The sequence below is a fragment of the Bos indicus x Bos taurus genome, chromosome 22 (assembly GCF_003369695.1).
Source record: "Bos indicus x Bos taurus breed Angus x Brahman F1 hybrid chromosome 22, Bos_hybrid_MaternalHap_v2.0, whole genome shotgun sequence".
NCBI classification, from domain to species: Eukaryota; Metazoa; Chordata; class Mammalia; order Artiodactyla; family Bovidae; genus Bos; species Bos indicus x Bos taurus.
In genome coordinates, this window is record NC_040097.1 from 3547623 (window position 1) to 3568225 (window position 20603).

The 20603-nt window shown below is 48.4% G+C and overlaps 2 protein-coding genes across 8 annotated transcripts in view; both read right to left on the bottom strand.

The window, feature by feature from the left end:
• Positions 1 to 10486, bottom strand: part of MRPS25 (mitochondrial ribosomal protein S25) — a 46185-nt gene extending 35699 nt beyond the window's left edge. The window contains exon 1 of the mRNA XM_027523497.1: positions 10213 to 10486. Coding sequence (XP_027379298.1) covers positions 10213 to 10346 — 134 coding nt within the window. The 5' untranslated portion in view covers positions 10347 to 10486. The remainder of the gene's footprint in view (positions 1 to 10212) is intronic.
• Positions 10487 to 15731: 5245 nt separating this feature from the next.
• Positions 15732 to 20603, bottom strand: part of RBSN (rabenosyn, RAB effector) — a 44612-nt gene continuing 39740 nt past the window's right edge. For all 7 annotated transcript variants that reach the window (XM_027523680.1, XM_027523678.1, XM_027523676.1 and 4 more), the window contains 2 exons: positions 20421 to 20525; positions 15732 to 19780 (listed from right to left, as the gene is read on the bottom strand). In XM_027523680.1, coding sequence (XP_027379481.1) covers positions 18635 to 19780; positions 20421 to 20525 — 1251 coding nt within the window. In that variant the 3' untranslated portion in view covers positions 15732 to 18634. The remainder of the gene's footprint in view (positions 19781 to 20420; positions 20526 to 20603) is intronic.

Sequence of the window (20603 nt, forward strand, 5' to 3'; positions counted from 1 at the left end):
AGCATTGCTTTGCTAGCATATAAAATGTGCATAATTGTGCAATAGTTTGAACATTCTTTGGCACTGCCCTTCTTTGGGACTGGAATGAAAACTGACCTTTTCCAGTCCTGTGGCCAGTGCTGAGTTTCCAAATTCACTGTCATACTGAGTGCAGCACTTTAACAGCATCATCTTTTAGGAATTGAAATAGCTCAGCTGGAATTCCATCACCTCCACTAGCTTGGTTTGTAGTAGTGCTTCCTAAGGCCCACTTGACTTCACACTCTAGGATGTCTGGCTCTAGGTGAGTGATCACACCATTGTGGTTATCCAGGCCATTAAGACCTTTTTTGTACAGTTCTTCTGTATACTTTCTGTGTATTCTTGCCACCTCTTCTTACTATCTTCTGCTTCTGTTTGGTCCATACTGTCCATACATATTGTGCCCATCCCTGCATGGAATGTCCCCTTCAGTTCAGTTGCTCAGTTGTGTCCAACTCTTTGCAACCCCTTGGACCGCAGCACGCCAGGCCTCCCTGTCCATCACCAACTCCTGGAGTTCACTCAAACTCACGTCCATCGAGTCAGTGATGCCATCCAACCATCTCATCCTCTGTCGTCCCCTTCTCCGGCCTTCAATCTTTCCCAGCATCGGGGTCTTTTCAAATGAGTCAGTTCTTCGCATCAGGTGGCCCAAAGTATTGGAGTTTCAGCTTCAGCATCAGTCCTTCCAATGAACACCCAGGACTGATCTCCTTTAGGATGGACTGGTTGGACTGCAATGTCCCTTGTTCCCTTGGTATCTCTAATTTTCTTCGAGATCTCTAGTCTTTCCCATTCTATTGTTTTCCTCTATTTCTTTGCACTCTTCTCTTGAGAAGGCTTTCTTATCTCTCCTTGCTATTCTTTGTAACTCTGTATTCAGATGGGTATCTTTCCTTTTCTCTTTTGCTTCTCTTCTATTCTCAGCTATTTGTAAGGCCTCCTCAGACAAATATTTTGCTTTTTTGCATTTTTGATCACTGCCTCCTGTACAATGTTAAGAACCTCTACCTATAGTCCTTCAGGCACTCTGTTTATCAGATCCAATCCCTTGAATCCATTACTTCCACTGTATAATCATAAGGGATTCGATTTAGGTCATACCTGAATGGCCTAGTGGTTTTCCCTAGCTTCTTCAATTTAAGTCTGAATTCTGCAGTAAGGAGTTCATGATCTGAACCACAGTCAGCTCAAGAAAAAAGGCAATCTAATACAAAAAAATGGGGGAAGACTAAATGGACATCTCTCCAAAGAAGAGATACAGATAACCAACAAACACATGAAAATATGATCAACATCGCTCACTATTAGAGAAATGTAAATGAAAACCTCAATAAGGTATCACTTCACAGGGTCAGAAAGGCCACAATCAAAAATTCGACAAAGAATAAATGCTGGAGAGGGTGCACAGAAAAGGAACACCCTTGCACTGTGGGTGGGAATGTAAACTGCTACAGCCATCACGAACAATGGTATGCACACCCCTTAAAACAGGTAGGGATAAAACTACCATAGGACCAAGTAATCCCACTACTGGGCATATACCCTGAGAAAACAATAATTCAGAAAGATACCTGTATCCCAATTATCTATGTCCATTTCCAATAGACAGGACATGGAAGCAACCTAGATGTATGTCAACACGTGAACAGATAAAGAAGTTGTGCTACAGATATACCATGGGATACTGAAAGTGGAAGTCACTCAGTCGTGTCCGACTCTTTGTGACCCCATGAACTATACAGTCCATGGAATTCTCCAGGCCAGAATACTGGAGTGGGTAGCCTTTCCCTTCTCCAGGGGATCGTCCCAACCCAGGGATCGAACGCTGGTCTCCCGCACTGCAGACGGATTCTTCACCAGCTGAGCCACAAAGGAAGCCCACCAAGGGATATTACTCAGCCATAAAGAACAGATTTGATTCAGTTCCAGGGACGTGGTTGAACCTAGAGCCTCTCAGACAGAGTGAAGAAGTCAGAAAAACAAATATTATATTTGGTGCATCTATATGGTATCTTCACTTTCTTTTCACTTTCATGCACTGGAGAAGGAAATGGCAACCCACTCCAGTGTTCTTGCCTGGAGAATCCCAGGGACAGGGAGCCTGGCGGGCTGCCGTTTATGGGGTCGCACAGAGTTGGACACGACTGAAGTGACTTAGCATATGGTATCTAGGAAAATGGTATCGATGAACCTATTTTCAGGGCAGGAATAAGACCTAGAAGTAGAGAAGGGACTTGTGGACTCAGCAGAGGAAGGACTGGGTGGGACAAATTGAGAGTTCAGTTCAGTCGCTCAGTCGTGTCCAGCTCTTTGCGACCCCATGAACTGCAGCACGCCAGGCCTCCCTGTCCATCACCAACTCCCGGAATTCACCCAAACTCACGTCCATCGAATCAGTGATGCCATCCAACCATCTCATCCTCTGTCGTCCCTTCTCCTCCTGCCCCCAATCCCTCCCAGCATCAGGGTCTTTTCCAATGAGTCAACTCTTCACATGAGGTGGCCAAAGTCCTGGAGTTTCAGCTTTAGCATCATTCCTTCCAATGAACACCCAGGACTGATCTCCTTCAGAATGGACTGGTTGGATCTCCTTGCAGTCCAAGGGACTCTAAGGAGTCTTCGTGGCATGGAAATACACACATGACCATGTGTAAAATGCACAGTGATGCATAGTTACTGTGTAACAGGGGCTTATCCTGGTGAGCCATGATGACCCAGAGGGGTGGGGGTTGGTGGGACAGAGGTTCAGGATGGAGGGGGTATATACACATATATGGTTGACTGACACTTTGTATGGCAAAAACCAACACATAATTGTAAAGCAAACATACTCCAGTTAAAGAATGAAATAATTATGAAAAATAAAAAAATAAGTTTCTGACACATTTTCTAAAATAATGAAAATAAAACCAAAAATAAAACTTGAACCTAATTAAACTTAAAAGGTTTGCCCAACAAAGGAAGCTACACACAAAATGGTAAAGACAACACACTCAGAATCAGAGACAATATTTTAAAGGAAGCAGCCGACATCTGATTACCTTCTAAAATATATAGTTTCTGGAGCTCAATGTCAACAAACAAAGAATAAAAATCCATTCAAAACACATGCAGAATACCTAAATGGACATCTCTCCAAAGACATACAGATGGGCAACCAACACATGAAATGTCGTTCAACATCAGTCAGTATTAGAGAAATGCAAATGAAAACTTCAATGAGATACCATCTCAGAGAGTCAGAACTGCCATCATCAAAAATTCTGCAAAGAATAAATGCTGGAGAGGCTGTGGAGAAAAGGGACCCCTCTTGCACTGTTGGTGGGAATGCAAACTGCTACAGCCACCATGGACAACAGTGTGGATATTCCTTTAAAAGTAGGGATAGACCACTACGTTATACACCATCCCATTACAGGGCACAGACCCCGAGAAAACCGCAATTCAAAGAGACACGTGTATCCCCAAAGTTCACCGCAGCAGTATTTTCGATAGCCAGGACACAGAAGCAACCTAGATGCTCATCCACAGATGAATGGATAAGGACGTGTGGTACACATATCAGTGCGGTGCTCAGTCGTGTCCGACTCTTTGTGACCCCATGAACTGCAGCACACAGGCCTCCCTGTCCAGCACCAACTCCCAGAGCTTGCTCACACTCATGTCCGTCGAGCTGGTGGTACACATATACCATGGAATGGTACTCAGCCATACAAAGGAAGGAATAAGAGTCAGATCTAGTGAGGAAGATGATCCTAAAGCCTGTTAAACACAGTGATGTCAGAAAACAAATATATTTATGCACATGCACGGATTTCAAAAACGGTAGTTATGAACCCATTAGCAGGTCAGTAATACAGAGGCAGACATAGTGCACATTCTTCTGGATACAGTGGGAAAAGGAGAGGTTGGGATGAACTGAAAGTAGTATTGAAATACATAAGTAAAATGGATAGCCATGGGAATTTGCTTTATGAGCCGTGGAGACCAGCCTGGTATTTTCTGACAACCTAGAGGGGTAGGATGGCGTGGGAGGTGCCAAGGAGGTTCAAGAGGGAGGGCACATATGCATACCTATGGCTGATTCATGTTGATGTATGGCAGAAACCAACACAGCATGGTAAAGCAGTTATCCTCCAATTAAAAAAAAAAAAAAAATACCATCACCCAGCAGTCTCACTACTGGGCATCTACCTTGAGAAAACCATAATTTAAAAAGCACATGTGCCTCAACGTTCACCACAGCACTATTTGTGGCAGCCAGGACACGTAGGCAACTTAGATGTCTGTGGACAGATGAATGGATAAAGAAGTCGTGGTACATATATACAATGGAATATTACTCAGCGATAAAAAGGATGGAAGTTGAGTCAGTTTTAGGGAGGTGGATGAACCTAGAGCCTCTTATACAGAGTGAAGTAAGTCAGAGAGAGAAAAACAAATATCATATCAGTTCAGTTCAGTCGCTCAGTCGTGTCCGACTCTTTGCGACCCCATGAATCGCAGCACAACAGGCCTCCCTGTCCATCACCAACTCCCAGAGTTCACTCAGACTCACGTCCATCGAGTCAGTGATGCCATCCAGCCATCTCATCCTCTGTTGTCCCCTTCTCCTCCTGCCCCAATCCCTCCCAGCATCAGGGTCTTTTCCAATGAGTCACATCAAGTGGCCAAAGTATGGGAGTTTCAGCTTCAGCATCAGTCCTTCCAACGAACACCCAGGTTGGATCTCCTTGCAGTCCAAGGGATTCTCAAGAGTCTTCTCCAACACCACAGTTCAAAAGCATCAACTCTTCGGCACTCAGCTTTCTTTATAGTCCAACGCTCACATCCATCCATGACTACTGGAAAAACCATAGCTTTGACTAGACGGACTTTTGTTGGCAAAGTAAGGTCTCTGCTTTTTAATATGCTGTCTAGGCTGGTCATAGTTTTTCTTCCAAGGGGCAAGCGCCTTTAAATTCCTGGCTGCAGTCACCATCTGCAGTGATTTCATCAGTGTCTAAGGAGATGTCTTAAACAATAGAAGTAAGACTACCATGTGTCAGCAATCCCACTCCTTGGCACATACCCTGCCAAAAACGTAATTCAAAAAGACACACATAGGACTTTCCTGGTGGTACAGGGGATAAGAAACCTCCTGCCAATGCAGGCGACACAGATTTGATCCCTGGCTGGGGAAGAGTCCACATGATTCGCAGCAATGAGGCCCCTGAGCCACTACCACAGAGCCCTTGCTCTGGAGCTGGTGAGCCGCGACTGCTGAACCTGTGTTCCTGGAGCCTCTGCTCCACAATGAGAAGCCGCCGAAATGACAAGTCCACGCAGCACAACAAAGACTAGCCCCACTCACTGCCAACTGGATGAAGCCCGCACACCACAACAAAGACTCTGTGTGGCCAAAAATATAAAATAAATTCTAAAAAAAGACACATGCAACCCCATGTTCATTGAGGCACTACTTACAATGGCTAGGACACCGAAGCAACCTGGATGTCCACAGAGGGATGAATGGATAAAGACAAGTGGTACATTTATACAATGTAACAGTCCTCAGCCATAAAAAGTAGCAAGTTTGAGTCAGCTGAAATAATGTTTAACCCAGAGCCTGTTCCACCCAGTGAAGTTAGAAACAGCAAATATTAATGTATACATTTGGAATCTAGAAAAATGGGACTGATGAACCTACTGCAGGGCCGGAACCCAGGCTCAGACGCGGAGAGCGGACTGTGGACACATGGGGGGCAAGCTGACCGACTAGCGCGGACATTACAGACTACCCTGGGTGAAACACGACGAGCAGGAAGCGGCTGCGTAACTCAGGGGGCTCAGCCCTGAGCACCGGGTGACCCAGAGGGCCGGGATGTGGGGTGGGCGAGAGGCTTAGGAGGGAGGGGCTACATGAGCACACACGACTGACGGATTCAGGATGCGGTACCGCAGAAACGGACACAACGCTGTGAGGCAACTACACTCCAGTAAAATACAGTAAAAATAAACACACGAAAACACGTTAGAGACTTCATCCCTGGGACTGACACGAATACGTATCCGAGCACAATGGCTCCTTGGCAGGGGCAACATGACCCCTGCTCGAGTCAACAGTTAAGCCAGAGGCAGCCTGGCTCCTTCCCCCATCTAGTCCCTACACAGTTGCTGTTGTAGTTCTCCCTGGACACACCACCACCGTCACCTCACAGAGGGAAACAGCTCAAGGGAGCCTGTTACTTGATTTTGCTCCATCCTGCAGCCGGAACAAAAGCCCCAGTAAGGCCTTGCCTGAATCTCCTGTCAGGCCTCTAGCCAACCTCTACTGCTTGGGGAAAGCCAAGCACCCTGGCCCGTATTACCCCTTACGGTTTCTTTTCCCACTCTTGCCACACCTTTGCAAATCATCCCTTGATTAAAGGCGCCCCAAATGACCCGAATTTCAACGCACCCTCTGCTTCCTGCTGCCGCCCTGCACCCACACCAGAACATGAACAGGTGTAAGCGGCACTCAAGGGAGGAGCCTGCCTGGCTTTACCACGTCCCAGCAAGTCACTGCTCTGCGCCTCAGCATTTATGTCAGCACGGTGGAGGCAGGACAAGCAGTCCACACAGGAGCTTGCAGTCTATTCTCAAGAAAAGGACAGGAGCAACAGAGAGCCTGACTGTTTGACATCTGCTTGGGCAGATGTCCAAAACTGGCGCAGAATCCAAAGTTAAAACAAAAGCAATGACAATTAATAAAGCTAGGGAAACAAAAAACTGCAAAAAGAAAAATAAAAAATAATCACCGTACTCTGACTCAACTGTGTATAGTGTTTACAGTCATAGTGACTTAACAGTGAATTCAGGCAAGAGATTCAGGCAAGGCCTTACTGGGGCTTTTGTTCCGGCTGCAGGATGGAGCAAAATCAAGTAACAGTGAATTTATTCGAAATTCTTAAATGACTGTTGGGAGGAGGTGGGGCTGTCGAGCAGCATGCACTGTGGAGTCCCATAGCAAGGCCACAGACGCAACCCTGGTCACCTCTGGAACTGACTGAGCCCATAGTGACCGTTGCCATAAGCACCCAACCCATCTAAACCGGCCAGCTCCCTGATCCCACACTAGGTACAAATATCCACCCTAACCAATCACCTAATGTCACCCTTCTGGCAGGAATTTTCTGTCTTGAGACTATAAAAATCGGCTACTAAGCCTGCATTGGCTCTCCCTGGTTGGTCAGGGGTCGGCCCTCTGTGCCTGCAGTGCCCTCATTATCTCTGCTCTTTGTTCTTAATAAACTCCTTTCTGAAACACTGTCTGGAAATTCTTTTCCAACTCACACTCAACATGCATGTGTTGGGGTGGGGAATGGCAGTGCTGCTGGGAGAGCTAAATCCTTGCCTTCTAAAGTAGCAGGTCAATCGATAAAGCCTAAAGCTAAGAAAATAAAAGGAGCTAACTATGGTATTTATATGGCGGTAAAACACTTCGCTAATCAAATGGTTAGAGTTGAAAAGTAGTTGCCTCTGGGAGGAAGTGGAAGCAGAGTACTAACTACCATAATAAGCTTTGGAGACCATCACAGCTCACAGGACTGGACTTTCCCGGACTCAGGACCCCTCTCCTCAATTCCCACCCCACAGCAGAAGATGGCCACGTAGCAAAACTGTTTACAAACAAATCAGGGCACATCTGTGTCAGAGTTTCTCGCACCCGGAACTACTAGGACATTCAGCAGGGCTATGTAACAGTTCCTGCTGGAGCATGGCGTGGAGGGTAATAACAAAAGGTACCTTCAGTTCGCACCTGGGCACTTACACTCGAATGCTGGCAGCAACCCCAGAGGGTGGGGTTTTTACATCAAGAAAACATGTCAGGGATCCAACCCAGCACCCTGCACTGGAAGCACCGAGTCTTAGCCACTGGACCACCAGGAAGTTCACGTGCCCCAACTAAAGATCCTGCAGGCCGAAACAAAGATCGAAGATCCTGCAGGCTGCCACTAAGACCCAGTGCAGCCTAATGAACAAATGTTTAAAAAAAAAAAGTCCAAAAAGTAAAAGGTCCTTGGTCACACGACCAGTAAGCCACAGACTCAGGGCCGTGAGCACTGGGCTCCAGTCATTATCAAATTCACCTGGACCCCACAGCACAGGGCTGAACACAGAACCTGATAAATGCCAGCAGCTGTTACTACTCCCGTTGCATCGTGAGGGCAAGAACACCTGGCAGAAGTGAGGTGGAACAGCTCAGACACCGAATAAGGCGGCTCCCCACACACCCAGCGCACAGCCTGAGACTCACTAGCCCAAGGCTGTGCTGACCACTGCCACCTGAAACGGAGGGACAGCTGAAGTGCCCAGGGCAAAGGCCAGTGGGCCTACAAAGAGCAAGTCTGCCAGGCTAAAACCTCAATACCAGTGAAACAACGCAAGCCTTTATCACTAGGAACACAGGCTGTTTGGCTACTGTTTACCTAAAGAATATTAAAATATTTGAGCATGCAAGTATGAGCAGGTCTATTCTGACTGACTGGTCTTTTTAAAAAATATACGTATTTATTTGGCTGCCCTGGGTCTTAGCTGCAGCAAGTGGGATCTACTTCCCTGACCAAGGATTGAACGCTGGGCCCCCTTCATTGGGAGTACTGAGTTTTAGCCACTGGACTACTAAGGAAGTCCTAGAATTCCCCAGCTGACCATTTAAAACACCAGAGACTTACACAAAAAGCTGAAATTCAGGCTTCTTGACAAGTCAGAGATTCTCCATGGGGCCCACCTAGCTAACATGTGGCCAAGCAGTGAATGACCCCCTGAGACAGGGCAGTATTTCACTTTACTGCAGGTCCATCCACACTGTGTCCCTCCTTTGCTGTACCTGTCTGGCCTCTGCCCTGGGACTCCTGGTGTGGATAGAAGGATTCAAAGTCAGTTATGCAGGAGATCTGGAGCCCATTCAGCCCTATGACCGAGTCTTCCAGGAAGCCCTCATAACCAGCTGACCCCACACAAGCAGGTCCAAGTTCCTAGGTTCACCTGTGGAAGCAAACACAGCTAGGGGGTAGCTTCTGGCTCTCCTGAACAGCCCTGCACTGAAGAACCCCCCAGAGTGGGGGGGACCACCCTCCACAGGGAGCTGCTCTCCAGTCACAGTCTGATCCATCCCACATACCCAGGCCCAAAGTTTCTGAAAAACAGGAATTACATTCCCAGCACACATCGCGGGGCGGCATGAGCAGGCACTCGGTAAATTTATATCTAACACCTGAGAAGCCCAGAGCACTGTCGGCTGCCTCAAGGTCCAGTTCAAACCTTTCATTTGCAAGCTTCCCTTCCAATGAACCCCGACTCTGCTGCGGGCTGAAGAGCATCAAGGAGTCGGGGGTGCAGGGGCGAAGTGGGTAAAGGGAGGCTGCAGAGCTGGCACGGGCAGTCCCTTCATTTATAAGGGTGATGAGTCCGGACGTTCCTAGTGGTCCGGTGGTGGAGCAAGGGGCGCGGGCGCCATCCCTGGTCGGGAAGAAAGATCCCACACGCTGCAGCGCATCTAAGCCCGGGCGCGCACAGCCGGTGGTCCACAACCAGAGAAGCCGGCGCAATGAGTAGCCCCTGCTCGGGTAACAAAAGAAAGCTCCCCCGCTCCCCCCGCGGCAACTGAAGACCAGCACAGCCCAAAATTAAAAAACAACAACAACAACGGTGAGGAGACCTTGGAGAAGAAGCACTTTCAGAGCTGCCCCTCACCAGCCTGCAGGAGGGTGTGCCTGGCCGAGCCGGTCCCTCACCGTCTCGCGCTCCCTCATCCCTGGGCCGAGAGGAACACTGCGGTGAACAGCAAACGGGCTTAGACAGCACGCGGAGCATTCAGACACCGCGCTGCACGCCTGAGGGCTCCGGCCCTACCAAGGCCAGCGGCGGCAACCTCTCCCAGCGCACCCCCACCTCAGCCCTGGGACACAGGTGTCCCCCCAGTCGGGACACTGAGGAAACACAACTCGCCCGGAGCCCGCGAGTGCAAGGAGAGCCGGGACGCCAGCGGCTCGGTGGCCCCGGGCTGGGCTCCATCCACCCCACCCCTCACCCAGCCCGGCCCAGGGTCCCCTTCTGCTGTGGGACCTGGAGCAGCTGCCCGTCCGCGCAGTGGGGCAGGCGCAGTGGCGCCAGGTCTCCAGCGGGCTCGCAGGCGATTGGTGGGAGCCGGCAGCTCGAACTAACCTGGCGCCTTCGCCCAGCTCCCCGTGCGTGTTGTAGTTCACCGTCATAACCTTCACCGAGTCCTTGAACACCACGTCCCCCTGACTGAGGTACTGCAGGGTGCGGCGGATCGGAAAGCGGCCCTTCATGGGCATGGCGGCGGCGGAGTCGGGGCCGGATTGCCGGCCACGAGTCCAGAAGCGCGGAGAAGCGAGCACGGCCGACAGCTCCCCTGCTCCCAGCCGGCCGCCTCGCCTCAGCGCCGGCTTCCACTTCCCGCGCAGACTCACGGGAGAGGGAGGGTCGCTCCCGGCGGGCAGCACGCGCGCCGCGGAGCACCTTGGGACTTGTAGTCCTGGCTGGCGGGGCTCTCCTCAGGTGGCGGCGGCGTGGGCGGGGAGACAGCGCCTCTGCCTTACAGCCTTGGAACTCGTGGAACTTTAGGTTTTGATGCTCTGTGACTCGGTCCTTCTCCCTTCCGCCAAGGGAAAACATTTTATGTAGACTCAGACTCGGTCATTCGGACAACAAACTTAACAGGAGGAAGTAGTTCGGGAGAGCTGAGTTTGAATACCAAGGCGCCCAATAACTTTCTGTTCAACCTCAAGTCTGTCAGTTTTCCTCATTCAACTTCTCCAGCTTTACGGTGAAGGGCTAGGACTGCGCAATGTCTAACACTGACTTAAAAAACAAACAAAAAACAAAAACTGACTTGCGAAAGGGGGGAAAAAAAGGAATTGAGTATCTATCCACTTTCTAGTTCCATCACTTGAGAGCTCTGGATCTCTATTTCTTGAAAAGCAAAAGGTGGCTGAGAAGTACTCTTTCTGAGGTACTCTTATTGATCCGAATATGTCGGTTGTTCTTTACTTTTGAAGGACAGTTTTACCAGATACAGAAATACAGGTTGGGAATGGGGGGCAACTTTCAACACTTTAAATGTTTCACTCCACTCTCTTGCATGGTTTCTGAGTAGGAGGCAGCCGTCCTTTTTTTCCACTATGGGTAAGATCGTTTTTTCTTCTGGTTTCTTTCAAGATTTTCTTTATGTCTTTCGTTTATAGAGTTTGAATAAGATATACCTAGGTGTATAGGTTATGACAATTATCACCTTTGTCATCACCCACACAAGTAGAATTCAAATTTAGGTATATGGGGTGTGTGTGTGTGTGTGTGTGTGTGTAGACACATATATATTATATAACCTGCACACAGTATGTATTTCTAGCAAAATTAAATATCTAAGGTACTTGTCAATCCAGTGAAGTGCACCAGAATAAAATTTCTAGGCAAAAACAAAAAAGAAAAAGAGAGAGAGAGATACCTAGTGTATGTTTTTGGTATTTATCCTGCTTGATGTTCTCGGAGCTTTCCTGGACTTGTAGTTTGGTGACTGCCATTCATTTTGGAAAATTCTTGGCCATTATTACTTAAAATATTTTTATTCTCTTTTTTTCCTCCTGGTATTCTGATTATGTATGTTTTACCTCTTCTGAAATTGTCCCATCGTTCTTAGATGTTCTGTGGGTTTGTTGTTGTTGTTTTCCATCCTTTTACCCATTTGCATTTCAGTAGGGAAATCTGCCAGTAAATTTGGAAAACGCAGCAGTGGCCACAGGACTGAAAAAGGTCAGTTTTCATTCCAATCCCAAAGAAAGGCAATGCCAAAGAATGCTCAAACTACCATACAAGTGTGCTCATTTCACATACTAGCAAGGTAATGCTCAAAATCCTCCAAGCTAGACTTCAATAGTATGTGAACTGTGAAGTTCCAGATGTACAAGCTAGATTTAGAAAGGGCCAAGGAACCAAACGTCAAATTGCCAGCATCCCCTGGATCATAGAAAAAGCAAGGAAATTCCAAAAAAAATCTACTTCTGCTTCATTTTCTATGTTAAAGCCTTTGACTGTGTGGATCATAACAAATTGTAGAAAATTCTTAAGAGAGATGAGAGTACCAGACCATCTTACCTGTCTCCTGAGAAACCTGTATGCAGGATAAAAAATGGCAGTTAGAACCAGACATGGAAAAACAACGAACTGGTTCAAAACTGGGAAAGGAGTATGTCAAGGCTGTATATAGTCAACTTGCTTGTTTAACTTATATGCAGAGTACATCATGTGAAAAATGCCAGGCTGGATGAATCACAAGTTGGAGTCAAGATTGCCAGGAGAAATATCAACAATCTCAGATATGCAGATGATACCACTTTAATGGTAGAAAGTGAAAGTGAAGTCGCTCAGTCGTGTCTGACTCTTTGCGACCCCGTGGACTGTAGCCCATCAAGCTCCTCCGTCCATGGAATTCTCCAGGCAAGAATACTGGAGTGGGTTGCCACTTCCTTCTCCAGGGGATCTTCCCGGCCCAGGGATCGAACCCAGGTCTCCCGTATTGCAGGCAGACGCTTTATCCTCTGAGCCACTGAAGAGGAACTAAAAAGCCTCTTGATGAGGGTGAAAGAGGAGAGTGAAAAAGCTGGCTTAAAATTCAACATTCAAAAACTAAGATCATGTCATTTGGTCCCATCATTTCATGGCAAATAGGTGGGAAAAAAGTGGCAACAGTGACAGATTTTATTTTCCTGTGCTCCAAAATCACTGAGGATGGTGACTGCAGTCATGAAATATAAAGACACTTGCTCCTTGGAAGAAAAGCTATGAAAAACCTATACAGTGTTTTAAAAAGCAGAGACATCACTTTGCTGACAAAGGTCCATATAGTCAAAGCTATGGTTTTTCCAGTAGTCATGTACAGATCTGAGAGTTGTACCATAAGAAAGCTGAGCACCAAAGAATTGATGTTTTTGAATTGTGGTGCTAGAGAAGACTCTTGAGAGTCCCTTGGACTGCAAGGAGATCAAACCAGTCAGTCCTAAAGGAAAAGTGAAAGAGGAAGTCACTCAGTCATGTCTGACTCTTTGCAACCCCATAGACTATACAGTCCATGGAATTCTCCAGGCCAGACTACTGGAGTGGGTAGCCTTTCCCTTCTGCCGATCTTCCCAACCAGAGATCGAACCCAGGATGCCTGCATTGCAGGAGGATTCTTTACCCGCTGAGCCACAAGGGAAGCCCAAAATACTGGAGTGGGTAAGCCTATCCTTTCTCCAGTAGAAATCAACCCTGAATATTCATTGGAAGGACTGATGCTAAAGCTAAAGCTCCAATACTTTGGCCACATGATGCAGAGAGCTGACTCACTGGGAAAGACCCTGATGCTGGGAGAGACTGAGAACAGAAGAAGGGGGTGACAGAGGATGAGACGGTTGGATGGCATCACTGTCTCAATGGACATGAGTTGGAGCAAGCTCGGGGAGATAGGGAAGGACAGGGAAGTGTGGCATGCTGCAGTCCATGGGGTCACAGAGCCAGACACGACATAGCAACTGAACAACAAAGGAAGTCTCTGTGACCAACCTCCAGACTCACTGATTCTTTCCTTGGCTGTGTCCAGTCAACTGATTCTTTCCTTGGCTGTGTCCAATTAACTGATGTGCCCATCAGAAGCATTGTTAGTGTTTTTTATTTCTAGCATTTCCTTTCAATCTGTTTCCTTATCTCTGTTTCCATTACTCATCTCGTCTTGCATATTATTTACTTTTACCACTAGACTCTTTACCATATTAATCACTTAACTTTGCTATCTGGTAACTCCAACATCTGTCTAGTATCTGAATCTGGTTGTGATATATACTTGTCTTATCAGAGTGGGGTTTTTTTCCCTTACCTTTTTTTAGCACACTTAAAATTTTTTGTTGAAAGTCAGACATTATTGGCTGTATTAGGTAATAGGAACTGAGGTAAATAAGCCTCTATTATGAAGGGTTATGTTATTCTGGCTGGGACTTGAGCTGTTTAATGTTTGCTATAGCTGTAGGTGGCCAGAGGCTTCAACTCTTCTAGTGTCTTAGCTTTTGTCTCTTGTGACTTTGGGCTTCCCTAGAGTGTGCTTTGCACCTCATTCAGTTGTAGTCTACACTTATACTGGAGTTCTTTTGGTGTGGTGGTAAGGTGTAGGGGAAGGGAAGCATTCTATAATTTTATGGTGAAATCTCAGTATTTTAATGGATCAGTGTCCTTGGGCTGTGACCTTTGTAAGTGTTTCTTAATCCACCTCTGTGATAAAAAAAAGAAATATATTTGGTCTTTGTTCCCAGCTCCTGGCCAGAGCTCCTATACAGGGAAGGCCAGAGAAGCGTGGCACGCTGCAGTCCATGGGGTCGCAGAGTCAGACACGACATAGCAACGGAACAACAAAGGAAGTCTCTATGACCGACCTCCAGACTCACTGATTCTTTCATTGAAAGTACCCTACAACTCAAAGTACCCTTCCTTGTACGGTACTCTCCTGGTGGTCCAGTGCCTAGGACCCCACAGTCCCAATGCAGGGGTCTGGGTTCAATCCCTAGTTGGGAACTAGATCCCACATGCTTCAGCTAAAGATCTGACATGCTGCAAAGAAGCTCGAGGATCCCACGTGCTGCAACTAAGACCCAGCACAGCTAAATAAATAGAAAATTTAAAAACAAAACAAACAGGTAATACTCAGTGCCTGCTGTAGGTCAGACAGAAAGTCAAGTATAGGGCATGGGTACCTCATTTAAACCTCCAAACAACTCCAGTTTACAGATCAAAGAGAGTGTGGTGAGGTTAAGCATGCTAAGGGTTACACCCCTGGGATTCCAGCCTAGGTCTGCCTGATTCCAAAACCCAAGCTTGCCCTGGCCTGCTTCGTGTTTAGACACTCAGGTTTCTAACATTAGGGAGGACATTTCATCCACAGGAAGCACCTCTTCTGAACTTTAAGGTCAAAAGCTCTTCTGCCTTAAACTCTTCAGTAGCCTAGCAGGGTTTTCAAAAAGACTTCAGGACTTTCAGCTTCAACTCAGAAACATTAAGTTTGATAGTTGTCACTCCTGTCCTTACATGAGAAAGCTGGGCAAACTGAAAGTCAGTGACTCTTCGGACCCCAGAGATCTGAGTTGGCAGGGCCGACTACCACCTAGAAACTTGGAGAGGTGAATGCAGAGGACAGCCAAGATCTGCTTACCTGCAGCAGAAGCCACTGGAACCTCAGCTGGAACATGAGCTGAACGGCTGGAGGCTGAGTGTGGACTAGCATGTGAGTGGCAGCCTGAGGGACACCCTACACTCTCCTAAACATCACCTCCTCCAGGGTTAGTCCTGGGAGGTCTCAAAGGTCCAAGTGATGGCAACATTGAAGACCCACTCAGCAGCTTCCTCTCTCTTCCCGTTGCCCAATTCTGCTACCTTTGGGCAAGACACCTGTGTAAGACAGTTCATTTCATCAACACTGCAGGAATCACTGAACATAAGGGCAGAACTGGAACCCGTATTTATCCCTTGGGAAGACTCCTGGTTTTGTCTGGAGGCCATAACCACACGGGGATCACAGGAGCTGGGGCTGTTTTCTTGTACTCAGAAGTCATTAACGAGAGAACTGGTATTATTAAGGAGATGACCAGATGTTATCTGGTAATTCTTGGTGTGCACAAACACACACACATACACACACACCCTCAACCGTGAATATCTTGTTATTTTATTTTTTTAAAAAGGTTCCAATACAAGGCCCCAGAGTAGTACATGCAAATCAATGACCCTCCAACTGTCGATGTCGGGTGACCAGCACAATCTACTACCACAGCCTGTGACCTATTAGAGACCAGCCTCTCACCTTGAGTCCCATCACCCATCTATGCCAACGTCCAGCCTCCTACATGGCTCTTGGTGACTCAGGTACATTTTAGTATCTGAACAAAAGAGACACATTGAGCAGCGAGTATAATGAATAAGTGTCCTTAGTGTATTAGACAAGGGAAAATATAATCAAGGCATAAAAGGGAAAAGCTTCATTTGATGCCCGAATCCCCAGAGTCTCTTCCACACATGATCTGTGTCTAGGGACATCTGGCAACGATGGATCAAGGACTTGCTCATTTTCTGATGCGATGGATGGAGCTGTCTGCACTGAAGGGATGTAGGACGAGTGAAGCACTGACATGAGGGAAGAACTTGAAGTTGTGGTTGTGGTTGTGGTTGCAATTCATAGGCCACTTTTTCCATGGTGCTCCCCCATCCCTGTAAATCCAACATTGTGCCCATCTTTGGGTCTATGAATTCTGGGAAATGGTACAACAGAGGGATAGAGAATTCTGACTCCAGTCATGTCTGTGATTACAGGAGAATGTAGCCATGGAGGAATTCAATCACATCAGAGGGTTTTAGTTTGGTTTAGTATATTCAGTGATTCTTTTTTAAATTTAAAAACATGTTTCTTATAGGTCTGGTTCTCAGTGCTCTTAAGTTACTAACAGATTGCTACCTGCAGCTGATTTCAGGGAAAGGGTATGTTTGCTAAACTAGTCTTAACTGAAACCACCAGCTAACTAAAAGAGATATATTCTCATTAGAAAAATAACTATGAGGGCAAGCAGCACTTGGCTCCGGAACTACCTGCTTTTTGGTGCAGAGAGCTTCCTTCTTCTCGGTCAGAGAGAAAGGACAGACCGAGCAGCGAGGAGCGTGCAGTCATCCTAAGTCCCTCAAGAGTAACAGCATGAAGAGCACTGACCTTGAGGGGGTAAGGACATCTGTACCAGGCAGCATCTGAGATGCCTGACTGCCAGCTTCCCAAAACCATGACAATCAGCAAGGCTGGTAACTGGCTGACCTTAGTAACCCACTCACACTGCTTTACGAACAGGACCCAAACTCAAGAGGTCCTCCACACACGCTCCACCCACCCACTCCCCACTGCCAGGCTTCTTCATTCGGGAAGGTTCTGTACAGGACCTCTTCATTCAGCCCAAAGAGCCAGCAGGGGCTAAAGAAATGTGAATAGTGTCAACACAAATTCAGATTACTGTTACACCACAGTATTTTTTCAGACATTCCCAAGATCAACAGGGGTCTTCCCAGAATGAGACAAAATAAATTTCAGCCCTTACACCAGTAACCAGGGACCATAAGAGCCAGAGTTAGTTATGGGTATAAAGTGACTAGTGGTGAGTTATTGTTCATTATTTAACAAGCGTAACTGCAGCAACTCTACCCAGAGCTGAGCACACTTGGGTATCTGATGTCAGATGTCAGTTAGGGGTCATGTCCCTGTAAACCTAAGCACCAAAGCGAAAATTCACAATTTCCCTTTTTGCCCTTAACTGGTGAAGAGTTCAAGTACTGCGGTTCTACCAGAATGATCCTGGGTTGTGCCTCCTGCAAACATTTTACTTTTATTTATTTTTGGCCACACCACACCCCTTGCAGGATCTTAGTTCCCTGACCAGGGATTAAACCCATGCCCTCAGCAATGAAAGCTCGGAGTCTTAACCACTGGACTGCCAGGGAATTCCCCATTTAATTTCTTACTACTACTAAATGTAGGTGAGAGAGTATCTCACCAGTGCCCACGGTCAGCACAAGATGACCTGCAAGACAAAAAGGCTCATTGACGAGCCTTGGAAGTTACTGTCATTGACCTTCTGACTCAGGGGACTTCAGCTCTTCTGACAAGGTTTCATGAGGGCTTCCTGACCACCATCTCCTAAACTATAGCCTGGGCCCTTTGAAAAAGCCCAGATCAGAGTAACTGTGCCAAAGCTCTAGAGGACGCTTTCTCCGGGTACAGAAAATTGTCCCAGTGGTCATTCAATTCCACAGAGCAACACTTGGACAGAGACTCTGCTCCCAAAGTATACTACTTCTATCAGCCAAAAAGTTAAAAACTGCTGTTCTCTAAAAAACTCATGAACAGACTCACAGTGATAACCCTGCACTGGGAGATTAACTTCCTGAAAGAGAGAAATAAGAACTGAAAGGAAGAGGGCAAGAGACCGTGAGGAAACCTCACCCCCATCACCCCTCTAAAGAGGGGCTTTCCTGGGTCTACACTGTTGCCTCCACAGTGAGACCGTCCCCGGCCATCACACAGGACATGCCCAAGAGGGCAGTGGAAGTCCCAGGCAAAAGAACATAGTCTAATGGGACAGACTTCCGCCAGAACCAAGTAAGATGTAAAGAGCTCTATGCTGTGTGTCTTGGCTAAAGGAAGGGCCCTATAAAAGGCTGCCCTCTAACACTGCAAACTGACCGACACCGGGCAGGAGCGAATGCGGGCACAAGGTGTACACGGAAGCCATTTCTGCCCACGGCCCAACAGAACCGCACTTGTGACACCTCGGCAGTGAAGATTTCACGTCCCTTCTACAGGGAAAACCCAATTATTAAAAAAAATTCAGGAAGAGCAGCAAATGCATGCTGGTTCTCCCTGTTGTCGTTCCCATTTTATTATTCAGCTGTCACAGGAAAAGCTCCCAAGTGTACAGCACCAAATAGCCAATTCCTCCACCCTAACCTTGCAGGCACCTTAAACTCCACCTTCCCCCTCCATGCTCCGCCCCCAGCCCGCCACCCGGCCAGGTCAGTCGGTGCCCCCCTTCTGTCTGGCCAGGGTGCGCCTCAGCTCCCTCAAGTTCTCGGTCAGCACCTCCACCTCGTCCAGGCGGCCGCACTGCTTGGCGTCGAAGATGTACGCCTTGATGTTGTCGATCTGCTGGAGCAGCAGCTCCTCCTCGATGGGCTCGGCGCCCTCCTGCCCACCGTCGCTCTCCTCCTCAAAGGGGTTGGTGCAGGGGGCCTCCTCAAAGGGGTTGCCAGGGACAGGGGGGGATGCGGGTGTCCGCGGCGGGTGCTCATCTTCCTCCTCGAAGGGGTTGGGGGCGGGGCCGTCTGGCTTAGTGAAGGGATTCCCCGCCACAGCATCCTCTTCATCCTCTTCCTCAAAAGGGTTGTACTCTCTGAGCACACAGGCTGGCGGGCCAAGGGAAGGCTCTGGAGCAGGAGGGTTGGCCGTGTCCTCAGCTGAGGGGCTGGCGAGGTCTTCTTCCTCATCGAAGGGATTCAGGGAGGGCGCCTCACTGCGAGGCGACGCGGTGCTTTGGGGCAGGAACTCCTGGCCCAGGGCTGGGGGCCCAGACCACCCTCGGAAGGGCTCGGGAGCCGAGCTGGGTGGAGAGGTCTTGGTGGCAGTGCCGCTCCGAGCTGGGGAAGAGCCCAGATCCAAAGCGTGAGCGAGGTGCGTGCGTGGCTCCCTGCTCGGCTCCAGCTGAAAAGGCCTGATCTCCCGGAAGTCCAGGGACCGAGTCCGCGTGTGCAGAGAGGCCGCCTGGCCCTGCTCGCGCTCCCGCTCCCGCTCCCGCAGCACCTGCAGCTGTTCCCGCTGCAGGTCCTCCTCCTCGGCCTGCCTGCGGGACAGTGCGATGGCCTTCTCGGTCTGCTGCTGGTCGTACTCGTCCTGCAGCTGGCGCAGGTTCTCCTGCAGCGTGCGCACTTCATCCGTCCGGCCCGCGGCCTTGGCCTGCCGGATAAAGGATGTGATGTTGTGGATCTGCTGCAGGAGGGGGTCCGGGTCCTCGCTCTGCCTCTGGCCTTCCGACAGCGGGAGCCAGCCCTCAGCCTTTCTCAGCGGGGCAGGACCCCTGCGAGGGGGCGCTACCTCCCCGTTGGTCGCGCGGGACGCCAGGTCACTCCGCCTCTCCTCAAGCCTCCGCTGGGATTCCAGGGCAGCCTGGGAAGACACCAAAGCCAAAAAGAAACACAGTCACCAGGCCAACAGCCACACTGCCGGCCACCACTGCGGCCACGCCATGCCCATTCCAGTGAAACCCCAATTCCCCACCTCAGGACTATGATATCCAGGTGCTAAAATCAAGCCATGATTTTTCAAAATTAAAATAACAACAGTAAGTTAAGAGGTAAGCGTTCCTCCATTTCACATTCACTGGCTAAACACTTACCTTAAACCTCTGAGGTCTATTACCACTCATCTACACTGGACTCTCACACAATCTTAAACACACATATTATTCTCTGCTTAATACTGCATGTCCCAAAGTGTTCTAAGAACTCCCTGGTGTCTGGGTCATCTGCAGCCCGTACCACGGGGAGGACTGCCAGTCTCCATGGTATTCTAGACAAGAGAAAATCAGCAGAACCTCTGAAAGAAAAATAGGATCTGGGGGAGAAAAACAGTTACTTTGATTTCTAAAATGCAAGAGGCCAGAACAGAAGGAAAACACAAACCAGAGTGAGTGAGAGGTTCTGACTTAACGACAACCTCATGGGACCTCCTGGGAGCCTGTGGAGGCCTCTGTGCTCATGGAGCCGCGTGGAAGAAGCCGGGTGCCAGCGTCCCCTGCCTCGCTCACCTGCCTCTCCAGGATCCTCTTCTGCTCCATCTCCTGCTTCCTTTTCTGTTTCAGTTCCTCAAACTGCTCTTTGGTTGGCAGTGACATCAGACCAAGCAACTTTTCCTGTAGGGGGTCACGGACAATTTTACACTTAAACCCTTTTCAGGGGGGAAAAAAATGAATCTGAAGTTCCCTAGTGAG